General features: G+C 42.7%; 1 protein-coding gene across 2 annotated transcripts in view; it reads right to left on the bottom strand.

The window, feature by feature from the left end:
* SCLY (selenocysteine lyase) overlaps positions 1-17,595 on the bottom strand; it is a 39,444-nt gene that overhangs the window by 3,693 nt on the left and 18,156 nt on the right. For both annotated transcript variants that reach the window (XM_063101116.1, XM_063101122.1), the window contains exons 5-10: positions 14,076-14,203; positions 12,421-12,585; positions 11,312-11,418; positions 3,582-3,618; positions 941-1,024; positions 419-518 (exon numbers count right to left, since the gene is read on the bottom strand). In XM_063101116.1, coding sequence (XP_062957186.1) covers positions 419-518; positions 941-1,024; positions 3,582-3,618; positions 11,312-11,418; positions 12,421-12,585; positions 14,076-14,203 — 621 coding nt within the window. The remainder of the gene's footprint in view (positions 1-418; positions 519-940; positions 1,025-3,581; positions 3,619-11,311; positions 11,419-12,420; positions 12,586-14,075; positions 14,204-17,595) is intronic.

Here is a 17,595-nt window from a genome sequence, read left to right as displayed (position 1 = left end):
TCTAACGTGGACTGACTCTACTTCCCTCACTCTCATAAAGTATCTTATAAAGACTGCTAACAAAAATGGGCAAGCTAGTCTAAAACTCAGCTACTTTTCTTTCTTTCCCTAACACTTTGCAGGTCGGTGCTGCTGACCGGCGTCAGCACCAAGCACCATCCACATCCAAAGCGTCAGTGAAAGGAGCAAAGCCGGGGACAGAAGATGCTGGTGACAGGAGCCCCAGTGGACCACAGAACAGCCAGCCGATGGGACCGCTCTGCTGTCTGCGCTGGACTGGGCTCATCGGGGCAAATGCCCTCTGACACCACCAGCCGTGTCACGCTCGGGCGGCCCATGGTGAGTGGCCTAGAGCCAAGTCCAGGCAGCACAGGTGCAGCGCACACCATGGAGAGACTGAGAGGGGACAGGCAGTCACCTTGAAGCTGGGGTCCCCGGATGGAAAAGTTACAGGTATTGGGAAGCCGCTCGGTCCCTGGAAACTGGCTATTCAAATGGATTCTCTTATCAAATTCAGTCTGAAAAAAATAAATGAAATATTCGGTGACAGCTTCAAAGACCCCTCCTCTCCCCACCAGCAACTGTTTGAACTTTAGACTTTTCTAAAAACAAAACCTCAGTGTATAAACATTTACCTTATTGACAAGCATCTGCCTATAATAGTTAAGGAGACTGACTGTGGAAAGCAAAGTTAATTAGGAGAAAAAAGAAATGTTCTGAATATCTATGTACTGTCTACGTACAATCACTGAATAACTATCTCTGGTATTGACTTGGTCTAGGTCCGTCTTTGGGGGTTTCTGACTCCAACTTCCTTCTCAGCACTGAACCCCTCCTCTCTTTCCTCCATACCTTCTGCATTCCTGACCTTCCAGCTGCATCCCCGTCAGCACAGGTGCCACATCCTGCACCACCACGTCCCATCCCGCACAGCACTAACCTTCAGCCTCTCCTCCAGGTAGTCTCTAATGTCTTTCATGTGGGCCTCGTAAGCCTCGCAGTTCTGGGTGACCAGCTCCGCGGCCTGGGGACACAGACACCAGTGCATGGAAGCGCACTCACCATTGCAAAACAGAGACACCAACAAAGCCACAAACAGCACAGATGATGCTTCCTGCTGAGGGCGACGTGTCCTCAAGCTGCTCACTCTCCAGAGCATTGTAAGCAGAGGTATTTTCTGAGTGCCGACCACGTGTGGGGACACAATGCGTGCTGCGAAGGCTGCCTCTGCTTGTACAAGTTTACTCACAGGGACTTCCTGATTGCTCTGGCACAATAAGCCCCCACGGGATCCCACTCCTCAAGGAACCTATGTTCTAGAGGCAGAGAGACAGATCAAAACATGCGGAGAGGTGAACAGACTCACACCAACGGTGTCAGTGCCATGGAGGGACTGAGAGGGCCATATGGCGGAGGGCTGACAGAGCGTGCCAGGGCAGGAAGCACTTTCCAGCAACGGCCCTGCAGGGGGACAGACAGCTGTGTCCCTGGGACGGGGGCCCAGTGTGGCAGATGGAGAGCGAGGAAGGGGGAAAGGGAGAGATTTGCAGGCCCCGCAGGCCCAGTGACGAGCTGGATCTGAAGGTAAGTGCAATGGCAAATGCAATTAGATTCTGAGTAGGGGACGAGATGATATGATTTGCACATTTAACGATCATTCTGGCTGCAGCTGGCATCCAGCACCAGATGGGGACAACTTGTCTAGGGTTGGGGGCCATGAAAACGACAAGAGGCAGGTCCCTGATATATTTTGGATGCAGAACAGACAGGCCTGGTTGCTGCACCAGGTGCAGGGGACAAGGACAAGGAAGGGACCAAGGACAGCTCTTAGATTTCTGAAGTGAGAACATGGATGGTGAGAGGTACCTTGGGGCGAGAGGGCAGGACAGAGGAGAGAGATCAGGACATGTTTTACACCCAGAGGAAACGTCTAGGAAGCAGGTGGGATGTGGATCTCCCAGGAGAAAGTTCAAAGTCATGAGCACAGGCTGGTTGTGCAGCCCGGGGCCAGAATGGGTGTAGGAAGAGCGCCAACAGGTAACAAGGGAGGAAGGGAACAGGTGTGGAGGGCAAGCTGGAGAGGAGGGTGTCCCGACAGCAGCTGGTGCCCAGTCATGGCCAGTGCTGCGGGAGGCTGAGGGCAGGGACGTGCCCAGGGGACATGATCACAGGGTGTGGCTGGGGCCTCCTCCACAAGCTTCAGGGAGGAAGAGGAAGGCTGACTGGCCCCAAGGATAGAAGGAAAGGTGGGGAGAGAGTGGGATGGAGGGCCTGGGAGAGAGGAGTTGAAGGCTGGGGGAACATTCCAGTAAAGAGGAAAGTGATGACATGCCAGAGGGGACAACCGCAGCAGGCTCTTCTAAAGTGGGCATAGGGAAGGGACGTAAAACTGAAGGGACCTTGACATGGCTGCCTGCACAGATGGAGTCCAGCCTAGGCAGGGAAAGAGCTCTGTCCAGAGTGAGGCTGGAGAACTGCTGGGGGCAGGGGCGGTGCTGGGGCCAAGGCCGAGCCGTGGGCATCTGCACAGTTATGGGTGCAGGTGCATCCACAGGAGGGGGGCTGTGAGCCCTGGCTTAGGACGCTGCTGTAATGCCCATCCTGCAGGTTGAGGGGCTTGGCCCAAGGCACAGGCAAGTGACGCTACAGGCAAGTGACGCCTTGAGCCGGAATCTGAACCCAGGGCATCTCCAAGCGGGGGACCTCATCACACTTCATCGCTGGCTCAGCTGGGGGCAGGTGCTGGACTCCCACTTAACACCCTTCCCTCTAGTAAATGCAGCCTTAGCTATCACAGCGCAATGCTTAAATGCAACTGTAGCCAGTGAAGAATACAACTTTGAGTATTCTGAGTAGCAGTAAATTCCTTCATACTCTTCCCAAGGGCCTACTATGCGCCCAGCCCTTCTGTACTGGGGATACTGAGGCAGACAAGGCCAAGTCCCCGCTTATGGCACTGACGAGCCCCTCTCAGGGGATGTTGGTGGGGGTCGGTGTACATATAGATATAGAACATCAACTGGGGAAAGTACAGCAGGGTGGGAGCAGAGAGAGACAGTGAGGGACACGGACAGGCTACTGTGGATGCGGCTCATGGGGGGCTGCCTGGAGGAGGCGGCCTCTGAGCAGAGCCCGTGTGCAAACACCCGGGTGTAGCTGGCACCCCGGCTTCCACATCAGGAAACTCCGGCTCCAGTAGTTTCTGCTCCACGCCCCAGTGGAGAGCTGGCAATGGGTGCTGTACTGGACCATGGTGGCCTCCAACCCCACAGGTAAACTGGGGACAGAGCCGGTGGTGCAGGGGCTGCTGACGGCTGTGGGAGCAAGCAAAGCACGGGCCTGACTCTGTCTTGCTGGAATGATGTCATGGTGCTTCTCATATTAGAAGAGACAATGAGCTTCATCCTTTTAGATGCTAAGCATGTGCAACCCACCCTACAGATCTCGGAAAGTACAGTCCTCCAGGTGGATAAAGTTCTAGGCTTTTTCTCAGTCCATTTAGCCCTGGGCTCCTACTAAAGCCACTGGGGAAACTGATGACAAAGAGATGGGAGCATCTGCTCCAGGTTGCCATGGCTTACCTTCCCAAGGCCAGCAATCATTGGGGTGTTCTCTGTCCTGTAAGAGACCAGGGTTTAGCAAGAATAAATAAATGCCCCAGGAAGGAATCCTGTCTACACGAAAATCACTGTGTTAAAATACAAACAAAATCACACCATCTCCCCTCAACATGTGCCACACAATTGCCACAGTGGGTTGGCAGGCCCCCAAACTTTCCATGCAAGGTTCTTACCCGTCTGGGGCCATGACGGTCAACAGGGCCCACTGTGGGCAACATACATTGGGTGTGCACAGTGACAATTCCATGTGGACCCGATCCTACACAGAGAAAGCCCTCCTCCCACGGGCCCCAAGAGCACACCTCTTTGGTCCCCACTGCCAAGCCAGGGAAGAGTCCAACAGCTCATCCCCAACACTGTTCCCTTCAGATGACAGTGTGGAGGGCACCAACGTTAATAAAGCGAATGTAGTTTTAGCAAGGCCAAAGCCCCTCAGTTTTAGGAACAGCCTAACTTTTTAGAATTACACATAGAAATGCTAAGCTTGGGAAAAACAGAAAACTTTCCCAGGACTAAAGTCTCTGTTGTAGATAAAAAAATTGTAACACAGCAAAAATGCTTGCTCCAAGGACAGTCGTGCTCGGTGCAGCTAAACCTAATGATGGGAAAGTGTGTGGACTAAAGGCTTCAAGGCTGCTGGTTGGGGGATGTTTTCCTCATCTTGTCTTCAGCTGTTTCTTTGTTTCTTGGGAAACTAAGTGCTGCCATGATGATTATCTCATGGTTTTTTTTGTAACCACCTATGTTCCTTTTCTGTAACTTTCTTGCCAGACAATAAAAACTGAGAGAAAACCTCATTCAGGGTTATTTCTTAGGAATTCTTCTCGCTTGAAAGAATTTCCTGGGATTAACCCCTTCTGGGCCTCTCACTGCTGTGGAGAAATGGGCTTTGAGTAACCCTCTGCATCTCTATCACCCTGGGAGAGGTGACATGACAGTGTAACATGGGACAGGGGAGAGTCCTTTGTGCTAGAGAGGTCAAGCACCAGCAAGAAAGCGCTTGTGTGTGTGCGTGTGTGGGCATTTTCAGAAACTTTTTTTTCAGAAAAATCAAAGCATTAACTTAATAATTTTCTTAATCTAAGTTTGGCTGCTGCTAGCCAATAGGTGACACTTTCTCTGCACCCTCACAAGCATCTGGTGTGGTCACTACTTTTATTTTGTTTTACTTTACATTTATTCTGATAGGTGTACAGTGGTATCTCATTGGGGCTTTCATTTGCACTTCCCTAATAACTAATGCTGTTGAACATCTCTTCATGTGCTTATTGCTATCTGTGTACCCTCTGGTGAAACGTGTTTATGTCTTTTGCCCATTTTCTGATCGAATTGTTTTTCTGCTTTTGAGTTTCATGAGTTATTTATATTCGTATGTTCTAGATTCTAGCCCTTTCGAGGATCTGTCATTTGAAAATGTTTCCTCCTACTGTGTAGCTCATCTTTTCGTCTTCTTAATAAAGTCTTTCACAGAGCAAAAGTTTTAAATTTTGAAGCCCAATTAAAAAATTTTTCCTTTTATGGGTCATGCTTTTGGTGTCAAGGCTAAGAACTCTTTGCCTGGTCCTAGATCCTAAAGATTTTCTACTTTTTTCCTAAAAGTTTTGGAGTTTTATGTTCCACATTTAATTTCATGGTCTATTTTGAGTTAATATTTCATAAGCTGTGAGACATAGATCAAGGTTCATTTTTTGCCTATGGATGTCTCATTGCTCTGCCACCAGCTGTTGAAAGGCAGTCTTTCCTCCATTGGATTGATCTGCAGCTCTGTCTTGTGTCTTTTCTGTTCTACTGATGAACTTGCTGGGATTTGGGCAGAAATGGTGAGGCTTGTATATCAACTCAGGGAGAACTGACGTCTTTACTATGCTGCATCTTACAGTCCATGAACTAATGTGTCTCTCCACTCAGATCTTCGTTATAATTTCTTTCATCCACATTGCGTAGTGTTCAGCATACAAGTTCTATACATTTTCTTAGATTTATATCTGAGTAGTTTTGTTTGATTATAAATGGTATTTATTGTATTTTTAATTTTATCGTCCATCTGTTCATTACTGGTATATAAAAATACAGTGAATTTCTGCATGTTTATCTTGTGTCCCGCAACCTCGCAACCTCGCTGTACTCACTTATTAGTTCTTGCACATTCCTTGGGATTTTCAACACAGACAATCAAGTGATCTGATTAGGGACAGTTTTTCCTCTTCCCTTCTGATCTGTGTACCTTTTACTTTCTTTTCTTGCCTTACTGCACTGATTAGAAATGCTAGCAGTACGCTGGATAAGTGTAGTGACAGCAGACAGCCTGCCTTGTTCCCAATCATAGGGGTAAAGCCCTTAGGCGTTCACCATTAAATACAATGTTAGCTGTAGGTCTTACATAGATGCTCTTTTCATTTGAGGAAGTCCCCATCTTATCCTATTATTCTGAGAGTTTTTAACATGAATGACTGTTAACTTTTATCAAATACTCTTTCTGCATCAAGTGATATGATCATGTTATTTTTCTTCTTTATTTGTTAGCCTGTTAAATGGTGGGTTACACGGACTGATTTTTAAATATTGAGACAGCTTTGCATCATTGGAGTAAACTTCATGTATTAATCCATTTCTGTTGCTTATAACATAAATACCCGAAACTGGGTAATTTGTGAAGAAACAAAATTTATTGCTTATAGTTTTGGAAACTGTGAACTTCAAAGTCCAGGGAACACATCTGATTAGGGCTTTACATGGGCTTTCACATGGTGAACCGGGGAGCTAGAGAGAGAGACTAACCTCTTCACTGGTTCTCCTTTTAAAAATCCTCAGAACAATGCCCATGACCACCATTAAACCATCAACTTGTTAATCCATTTACGAGGGCACCCACCTTTCAACTACCATAATAGGATTTCCCACTCCCTTAAACTGTCACAGTGGGGTTAAGTTTCCAATTCATGGTCTTTCAGGGACACAATTCAACACACAGCACTCCATTTGGTCATGGTCTTTTTATGTATTGCTGAATTCTATTTGCTAACATTCTGTCATGTGGAATATACTATAAAGCATATGTACTTCACAGGGCCTGGTTTTCCAAAGCCTTGCAGTTTCAAATATTGACCTTGTGGAGGACTGGAAATTTCCCTCAGGGTATAAGTCTCTGTTGCAAGATAAGGATTGTGGCACAGCAGGTTGCTGGCTCAAAGACAGACTAGTTACTGATTGTTATGTAAAGATACTGAGAAATTGATGTTAAGAAGGAATGTTGCTGAGATCCAGCTTTTGTTGATAGGACCACTTAATTGTCTACTGGAATGTCATCTGGCTTGTTTCACTGAAAGTTTCCAGCCTATACTGTTAAACTATAACCCCACCTTTGTTCTCTTCCTGTAACTTCCCAGTCTGGAAAATAAATGCAGGAAGAGAACCCCAATTTGGCGTTAATTTCCCAAGGAAGGGATCCCTCTGTCTTGAGGGTTCCAGGAGATCAACCACTTCGGGGCCTCTCACTGCTCAGAAGAGATGGGCTTTGAGTAATCCTTTCATCGCTGTCACCCAGGGGAAGTGGGGTGACAAATCCGTGCGGGGCAAAGCAACACTGTCAAAAAATTTTGCATCTAAATTCATGAGGATACTTGTCTGTAGCTTTGTTTTTTGTGCCGTCTTTGTCTGGTTTTGGTATCAGGGTGATACCAGCTTCATAAAATATGCTGGGAAGTGTCCCCTCCTCGTCTATTTTCTGGAAGAGATTGTATAGAAATGGTTTTAACTCTTCTTTAAACATTGGGCAGAATTCTCTAGTGAAACCATCCGGGCCTGGAGATTTCTTATTGAGGAAGTTAATTTACAAATCCAATTTTGTAATAGTTACAGAGCTATTCAAATGATCTATTTCATAAGTGAGCTGTGGTAGTCTGTGATTTTGAGCAAGTGGTCCACTTCATCTAAGTTGTCATCTTTATATGTGGTACAAGTGTTTGTAGCATTCCTTTATTACCTTTTTGATTCTGCTGTCTGTAATGATATCCTTTGTTTCGTTCCTGAGATTGTGTCTTCTCTCTTTTTTTTTGTCAGTCTTGTTACAGGTTATCAATTTTATTGATTTTTTTTTTTTCAAAGAGCCAGCTCTTTGTTTCATTAATTTTCTTCTTTTTTCTGTTTTCAATTTCATTGACTGCTGTCTTATCTTTATTTCCTTTTTTGTTTGCTTTGGTTTTATTTTGCTCTTCTTTTTCTAGGTTCTTCAGGTGGGAGCTTATATTATTGAGATTTTCCCTCTTTTCTAACATGCATTTAGTGCTATAAATTTCCCTTTGTGTCCCACAAATTTTGATATATTTTGTTTTTTTCATTCTCATACCTTGATGTTCATGATTTGTTGTATTTTCATTCAGTTCATTGTACTTATTTAACTCTCTTGAGACTTCCTCTTTGACCCATGGGTTGTTTAGAAGTATTTCTAGAAGTTGTTTCTAAGTATTCAGAAATTTTCCTATTATCTTTCTGTTACTGACTTCTAGTTTGATTCCAGTGTGGTCAGAAGACACATGCTGTATAATATCAATTCTTTTAAATTTATTTGGGTTCATTTAATGGCACAGAATATGATCTTAGTATATATCCCATGGCAATGGAAAATAATGTGTATTTCGCTGTTGCTGGGTGAAGTGTTCTAAACATGTTGATGTTCTAAACACCTTGTTGGTTGATGGTGTTCTTTAGTTCTTTTATAACCTTGTTAATTTTCTGTCTAGTTATTCTATCCATTACTGAGAGAGGGGTGTTGAGGTCTCCAACTATAATTGTGGATTTATCTATTTTTCTTTTCAGTTCCATCAGTTTCTCTTTCATATATTTCACACTGCTATTGTATTGTTCAGTCCTTACACATTTACAATTGCTATGTAATCTTGGTGGATTGACCCTTTTATCATGAAATAATGTCCCTTTTCTGTCTCTGGTAATTTTCTTTACTCTTGAATCTACTTTATCTAATATTATACAACCACTCTTGCTTTTCTTTTAATGTTTGCGTGATGTGTTTTTTTCCCCACCTTTTACTTTCAGGCTGTCTCTATCACTATATTTGAAATGAGTTTCTTGTAGATAGCATAGAGTTGGGTATTTTTTTCTTTTTGGAAGCTGGCTGATACATGGATCAAACCTTAGACTGTGGCATTATCAGCACCATACTCTAACCAACTGAGCTAACCAGCCAGCTTTTTAAAAATTCACTCTGCTAATCTCTTTCTTTTAACTGGTATATTTACACCATTTACACTCAATGTGTAATTACAGAAATGTTAGGGCTTTAAGTCTGCCATTTTACTTTTTGTGTTCTGTTTGCTCTGTTTATTTGATTCTGTTTTCTTTTTCATGCCTTTCTAGGAGTTACCATTTTTTAGAATTTGGTTTTGATTTATATATACTGTATTTGAATATCTGTCTCTCTGTATAGTTTTTTTAGTGACTGCTGTAGGTACTACATTATACGTATTTATAAAACTTGTCACAGTCTGGCTGGCTGGTTAGCTCAGTTGGTTAGAATGCAGCCTTATAAGACCAAGATCATGGGTTTGGATCCCTGCACTGGCCAGCCACAAAAACAAAAAACAAAAAAACCAACAAAAAAAACCCACACCACCCCAAACTTCAGTCATCTTACCAGTTCAAGTATGGAAACCTTATCTCTTTTTAGGTCCCTTTACCTTTGTCTTTATATAATTATTGTAAGTATTTCCTTCTCCTCTTTGGTGACAAATTCTCTTAGTTTTCCTTCATCTGATAATAGATTCCTGAAGGATATGGTTTCTGAATTTAGGTTATTAGCTTAACAGTTTTCTTTGAGCACTTAAAAAACAATGTGCTACTTTCTTCTGGTCCCTATGGTTTGTGATGAGAAATCCACTGTCATTCAAATTGTTTTTCCTCTACTGGTAAGGTGTCATTTTCTCTGACTGCTTTCAAGAGCTTTTTCTGTCTTTCATTTTGAGAAGTTTAATTCTATGTCCTGGCATGGATTTCTCTGAGTTTATACTACTTGTAATTTGCTCAGCTTCTTGCAACCTGTAGGTTTATGTTTCTTGCCAAATTTGGGAAGTTTTTCAGCCACTGTTTCTTCAAGCACTTTTTTAGTACCCTGTCCTCTTTCTCCTCTCCTTTGGGGACTTCAGTGAAATGAATGTTATATCGTTTGTTACAGTCTCACAGGTCCCTGGAGCTCTGTCCATTTTTCTCCCAGTCTATTTCCTCTCTGCTGCACAGATTTCTACCATTCTATCTTTCAGTTCACTGGCTCCTTCCTTCGTCCTCCCATTCTGCTGCTGAGCCCATCCACTGAGCTTTTTATTTTGCTTATTATAGTTTTTAGTTTTAAAATTTCCATTTGGTTCTTCTTTACATCTTCTTTCTCTTTGCTGACACTTTCATTTCATTTGTTTTATGTTCATAATTTCTCACTGAACATTTTTATTGTGTCTGTTGTAAAGTATTTGTCAGATATTCCAACATCTTTGTCATCTCAGTGTAGGCATCAATCGATTATCTCCGCTCATTCAATTTGAGACCTTTCTGGCTCTTGATATGACAAATGATTTTCTACTGAAACGTGAACGTATTCAAATTATAAGAGTCTGTATCTTAATTAACCTTTTGGTTTTTGCTGGCTTTTTCTGACAGTGAACTTGCAGAGGAAAGAGTGTGCCTCCTCATTACTGCCAGGCGGAGGTAGGAGTTCAGGTTCCTTACTCAGCTGTGTTGACAACCCAAGGGAGGAAGTTCTTTGTTACTGACGGGTGTGGGTGGACGTCCAGGGCCCCCATATGGTCTCTACTGAGACAATGGTGGGGGTGCCTCATAACTGACTGGCAAGGATGAAAGTCCTGGTTCCCCAGTTGGCCTTCTCTGACACGCATGGTGGGGTTATGGGGGTGTCTCATTACAGCCTGTGTGGGTGGAAGTCTTGGCCTTTGCTGCTGTGCGTAGGGGTGGCAGCAGAGTTTTCTCTGTGGTGACTGGCTGGAGTAAAGCAGGTGTTGTCTAAAAGTTTTCTGTCTTGCTAGGCAATCTCTTTCCTGGTCTGGTGGCTAGAATGAGCAAGCTTTAGCTGGAGCATCTTCTGTCTGCCCTTACTGGTGTTTCTGGGTTTCTGGCTTCTTCAGCTCTAACTGTGGGATATAAGAGGCAAAAAGAAAACCCAGGGAACTTACCACCAAGTTTCCAGTCTCTCCCTCTTCTTATAAAGTGTCTGACAAAAAGTGTGATGCTGGTTCCAACTAACTTCCTGATTACAACAACACTGCACATACTGGGGACACAGGAGCTATCAGAAAAGAAACCAGGGTGTGCCTACATAGCCCCCAGATCCCCACAGTTAAGAGAACAGCAGCACATCTCACCCATAAAAGGTCTGGTAGCATCCCTTTAGTGGGATGGGCCACAATACAGGGGGGATTGGATGCTCTGATGAAATCAAAAGCAGCAGAGATTTCCTTTATCAGCTTTGAATCATTCCCAAAGAAACTACAGATTTTGTGAGTGTAGAAATTTACCAGTAGAGCCAATTCTGATTTAGTAGTGATGTGAACTATGCTATCACAGTGCTTCCAAGAGACGTAAGAAACAGCAGAATGTTTCTTTTAAAATGTCACTGCTCTACAGACAAACGTCATGGCCAGTAGGTCAGAGACTTTAACTTTCTACCTTACCCAGGCCTGTAATTCCATTCTTGTCCACCTCCAAACAGCATAGGGTACAGAGGGGTCAGTTCACCAAGCCCTCGTATGTAAAGTGCACCAATCCTGGGACCATAGAACTGGAATAGAAAATCAGTCATTTAGTCAACAAGAACTTTCCAAGGTCCTACCCTGTATATAGGCTAAGTGCTTAGAGGCATACAGAAGAATACTCTGTAATGTATATTCCTGGTGCTTCCAGAGTCACAAAAGCCTTTGGGGGCAGGGCAGGGCCCCAGCCTGAGGCAGGGCAGGTGCTGAACTTCCGTTCCCAGCTCTGCAAAACTCTGTGGGCAGAACTCCCCTGCACATCATGTGGCAGAATTTGTAAAAGGAGAGGGGTTGTAACTAGAAATTGCCCAGGGCATTTCTTGCATATGATTCCACATTTCTAATTCGTAGGATACAAAACTTTTAAGTGTCACAGTGTCAGGCCAGCATATACAGTCCTTTGGAAACTAGCTAAAGATTGTGCTTCAAAATTGAGTACTAAAACAATTTCAGGTCCTAGTCAGTGGCCAGAAAGATAAGTAAAAGCTTCAGAAAGCTCCTCGCTATTAACTATTTTCCCCATACTCCACCTTAAAGATAAGAGTTGCTAAAACTAACCCTTTATGCTGACAAGCCACATTTCAAATCAAGTAAGAGAAAGCAACAACTTCTTGAACCCTGCATCTCCTGTCCTGGGGGTCTCTGTGGGGGCCGACGAGGCCTCTGCATGTGCTCTCCCTGCTGTAGAGAACACTCACTACCTAGCCAAGACCCCCAGCCTTACATTCTCCCCTTATACCTCAAGGTCTCCACCAGCTTTGCCACATATGGTTGGGGTGTCCCCATTATCCCTGTCATGACACTTGTCAAGTGGCTTCCTGGCTGCCATTGGTCTTCCCTTCTTAAAGCTCCTGAGGACAGGATTTGTGCGAGTGCCCCAGGGCCTTGCTCATGGGAGGCACGCAAGGTTAACTGGACTGAAAACTGAATTATCAATGGTGCTGTGGATTCTGCTCTAATGAGGGCCTTAAGCCAACTAGGCACCTTCCCTTCCCCTCCTCCAGGAGGAGTAGAGGCCTTTGGAGACGTACCTTGTGCCCTACAATCGTAAGGAAGTCCACACCCAGGTCCTGCACGTCCACACGCCTTTTCCCCAATGCCTGTGCAGCATCTGTGTGCACGAGAATGCGAGGCAGCCCAGAAGCTACCCTTTTCTGGTTCAGGGCCTTAATGCGTCGACTGATTTCAGGGACAGCCTAAAGCGGGGGAAAATAAACAGTTGAGTATGTTGCTTTGATTTGATGGAGACTGAATGAAAGAAATAACGAGTAGTTAATGAGGACAGACACAAAGCGACAAAATTGAAGAATAGAGGAAAAGAAGAGGCCCAAGCTGAGAAACATGAAAATACAATAGTATCAGTCCATTCTGTGCTGCTATGACAGAAATACCTGAGATTAGGTAATTTATAAAGAACAGAGGTTTATTTGGCTTATGATTCTGGGACAGCTGCATCTGGTGCGGGCCTCAGGCTGCTTCTACTCATGGTGGAAAGTGGCAGCAGCCCCAGATCTATAAGACCCAGATCTATAAGGCCACTGGCAATGTGCAACACTGGCCTGGAAAAGCCACAGGCACCAACGCAGCCCACTGGGCTACACTTGGCAGAGCTGTGGTAGTTGTGCTGCCCAAGGTTTTAGGAGTCCAAATGCCCAACTGTGCCCAGGATGTAGGACTAGGAATCAAAGAAGATTATTTTGGAGCTTTAAGACTTAACGTCTCTGGGCCAGCCCGTGGCTCACTCGGGAGAGTGTGGTGCTGATAACACCAAGGCCACGGGTTCGGATCCCATATAGGGATGGCCGGTTAGCTCACTGGCTGGGCATGGTGCTGACAACACCAAGTCAAGGGTTAAGATCCCCTTACCGGTCATCTTTTAAAAAAAAAAAAAAAAAAAAAAAGACTTAATGTCTGCCCTGCTGAATTTCGGATTTGAGTAGGGCCTGTTTCTCCTTTTTTCTGGCCTATTCCTCCCTGTTGGAATGGGAATGTGTACCCAATGTCTGTTCCACCATTGTATCTTGGAAGTAGATAAATTTGTTTTTGATTTTTACAGGTTCACAGCTGGAAGAACTTTTGCTTTTGGTCTCAGATGAGACTTTGGACTTTTAAGTTGGTGCTGGAACAAGCGAAGACTTTTGGGACTGTTGGGATGGAATGATTGTATTTTGTATGTGAGAGCGACATGAGTTTTGGGGGCCAGGGGCAGAATGATAGAGTTTGGATGTATTGTCCCCTCCAAAACTCGTGGAAATTTGATCCTTAATATGGCAGTGTTGGGAGCTGTTTTGAGTCATGGGGGCAGATCCCTCATGAATGGATTAATGCTGTCCCTAAGTGGGGGGTTAATGAATGAGTTCTCGCTCTATTAGTTCCCATGAGAGCTGATTGTATAAAGGACCCTGGCACCTCCTCTCTCTCTCTCTCTCTCTTCCTCTTGCCATGTGATCTGCTTGTACCCGCCAGCTGCTTGCCACTTTCTGCCATGAGTAGAAGCAGCCTGAGGCCCATGCCTGATGCAGCTGCTCCAGAATCATAAGCCAAATAAACCTGTTCTTTAAAAATTACCTAGTCTCAGGTATTCTGTTATAGCAACACAAAATGGACTAATACAACCATAAGGTGGAGTCTAAGCTACCTTTCTTCCCCATCAGATTTTCTTAAAAAGAAAAAAAGGCTGATTCACCATGATGACACCAGTCTCATTGTTGGCCAGCATGATGGTCACGAGGCACGTGGTTGGGCGAATGGCCGCAAGGATGTCATCAACCTCTGCCTGCCCGTTCACCTTGGACACTGGGACAAAGGTGACCACTGAGATACAAAACACAAGTACCAAGGTTAACCATACAAATTAATTTCTCTTGAAATTTCATCTAGATATAGCTTCTCAAAACTATTTTCCACAGTAATAAAAATAATTAATTGTCAAAGTTTAGGAAATTATAAGGAATGAATATAAGCAACCCAGAAATAATCACTGCCAGATGTTTCAACTTGAATGTTTCTTGAACACAGACAAATTTGTTTCATGGAACATATACTCCTTTCTGCTTCTAAAAGGACCCATGGGGAAGTAATACACCAGGGATGAAGGCCCACTCTCAGTTTACAAGAACATCTTAATGCATCAAATACTTAACTTTCACTCACGCAACAATGTATCAACATTTGTGAAACACCTACTATGTGTCAGGTACTGTTCCAGGATTTATGATCCCATCACTGCAGATTAAAAATAAGCAGAGGTGATTAGATTGAACGTTTTATTTTAAAATGGTGGAGACAAAAGTAGCCACTGCCCACTCAAGTCCCACTGAAATGAGAGAATAGATATTTCTCTAAACTTGAGTGAAATTACAATATCAATAAGGGGAATCACCTGCGGACCAGGAATTTTGAGAAATCCCCCAAATATACAAAGATGATGACAACATTAGATTAATAAGAGTAGGGGGGGAAACCACTCAGAACACTTAAAGGCAAACATGAAAGGATCTGGTGAGCATCCAAATCAGGGTGAAAAACATGAAGAGCAGGGCCAGAGGCAGCTACTGAGGCAGGAAAAGACCTGGGTTCAGATGTCTGAGCATGCCAACTCATACCTAGCAAAGCAAAGGTACTGGCCTCAGGCTAAGACAGAGCACCACACATCCAAGAGATGAATGACAGACAACAGGCAGCTCCTGGGATGGAGGTAGGAGGTAGGAAAGGGAGAAGAACTTGTGGCATCCACTATAGGACTCAAAGAAGAGCAAAGGAAAGGCAACTCTGCCTAAGAGAGACACAGAGGAAAAGGTGGAAGGGGGACCTACATAGCTTGCCAGTCACTACTCCCACCACCTTAAAGAGAGCCCACAGTGAACCCTCTCTTCCAGGGAGACACCTCCTAGGGAAAAAGATCTAGAACTGAAAATGAGCCCTCCCTAGCCACATATGTCAAACAACGGAATGCTTCATTCATCAATATGGACAATTTGTCAAGAATATAGAACAAGGCAGGAGGGGAAGTGGTGGATTAATGGGTACAAAACTATGCTATGTACCTTAAGTCAATCATTGTACAGTATATGAATGTAGTGAAACAACACACTGTACCCCACATATATATAAAATTAAATATTAAAATAAAAAGAATTTTTAGAAAAACAATATATAACAAATATAAACATATATGCACCCAATGATAGAGCCCCAGAATACACAAAGCAAAAACTGACAGATTCAAATGGAAAAATAGACAATTGATCAATAACAGTTGGGTAACTTAAAACCACATTTTCAATAATGAATACAGCAACTAGGCAGAATTTTTAAAAGGGAACAGTAGACTTGAACAACACTATAAACCAACTAGACCTAACAGACATCTATAAAACACTCCACCCAACAATAGCAGAATACACATTCTTCTCAAGTGCACATGAAGAATTCTCTAGAATGAATTTTTAAAGGATTAATAAAGTATGAATAATAAAGTATGTTTTCTAACCATATGGAATAAAATTAGGAATTAGTAACAGAAAGAAATCTTAGAAATTAAAAACTACATGGAAATTAAACAGCAAACTTCTAAATATCTAATCAGTTAAAGAAAAATTTACAAGGGGAATTAGAAAATACTTAGAGATGAATGAAAATGGATATACAAATATTAAAACACATGGGATGCTGATAAAGCCCAGCTTAGAGGGAAATTTATATTTGCAAATGCCTATATTAAAAAAGAAAAAATGATTTCAAATTAATAACTACCTGTCTTAAAAAAGAAGAGGAAATTAAAACTAAAATACATAGAAGAAAGGAAATAATAAGGATTAGGGTAGAAAAGAGCAGAGAAACAACACAGAAAAGTCAAAAGTTCTTTAAAAAGGGTATAAAAAAAAAGAAGACAAGTATTTAGCTAAATTGATCAAAAGAAGAGGAGAAGAATAAAATTACTAAAATCATGAAGGAAATATATCAACTTTACAGAAATAAGAAAGATTATAAGATACTACTATAATCAATTATATGCCAACAAATTAGATAACAGATGACATGGACAAATTCCTAGATGGACACAAACAACTGAGGAGGACTCAGGAAGAAATATAAGGTCTAAATTGAGCTATAACAAGTAAAAAGATCAAATCAGTAATTTAAAAATTCTTCACAATGAAAAGCCCAGTCCCAGATGATGTCACTGGTGAATTCTATCAAACATTTAAGGAAGAATTAATACCAAGTCTTCACAAACTCTTCCAGAAAATAGAAGAGGAGGGGACATTTTCCAACTAATTAATCCTATGAGGTAATTCTACCCCGGCACTAAGCTAGAAAAAGACATCACAAGAAAACTACAGCCAATACTTCTTATGAATATTGACACAAAAATCCCAACAAAATATTAGTGAGCCAATTCTAGAAACATAAGAAAAAGATTATACACCATGACCAAACGGGATTTATCCCAGGAATGCAAGACTAGTTTAATGTCCAAAAATCAGTGTAACACACCATTATCAACAGAATGAAGAACAAAATCACATGATCATCCCAATAAATGCAGAAAAAGCATTTAACAAATCTAACATCTCTTCATGATAAAAACACAACGAATGGGAATAGAGGGGAACTTCCTCAGCCTGACAAGAGGCATCTACAAAAACCCACAGCTATCATCATACTTACTGATGAAAAATGAATGCCATCCCCCCAAGCCCAGGAACAAGACATGGATGTCCACTCCTGCCACTTCTACTCAACATTGTACTGGAGGTTCTAGCCAGGGCAATTAGGTAAGAAAACGAAATTAAAGGAATACACACTGGACAAGTAAAACTGTCTCTATCTGCAGATGACATGATTTTCTACACAGAAAATACTAAAGAATCCACTAAAAACTATTAGAACTAATAAATGAGTTCAGCAAGGTTGCAGAATACAAGATTAATATGCAAAGTCAACTGTATTTATATACAATAGCAATGAATGATCTAAAAATGAAATAAGAAAACAATTCCATCTATAATAGCATCAAAAAAGTGAAATACATAAGGATAAATTTAGTGCAAAACTTGACTCTGAAAACTATAAAAATTGTTTGAAAATTTTAAAATAACCAGAACGACATCACACATACATGGAATGAAAGACAATAGTGTTAAGATGGCAATACTGACCAAATTGATCTACAAATTTAATGCAATCCCTTCCAAACTCCT

The sequence above is a fragment of the Cynocephalus volans genome, chromosome 1 (genome assembly GCF_027409185.1).
Source record: "Cynocephalus volans isolate mCynVol1 chromosome 1, mCynVol1.pri, whole genome shotgun sequence".
Taxonomy (NCBI): Eukaryota; Metazoa; Chordata; class Mammalia; order Dermoptera; family Cynocephalidae; genus Cynocephalus; species Cynocephalus volans.
The sequence above is the reverse complement of the archived record's forward strand: the minus strand, read 5'-3'. Positions and strand labels throughout refer to the sequence as shown.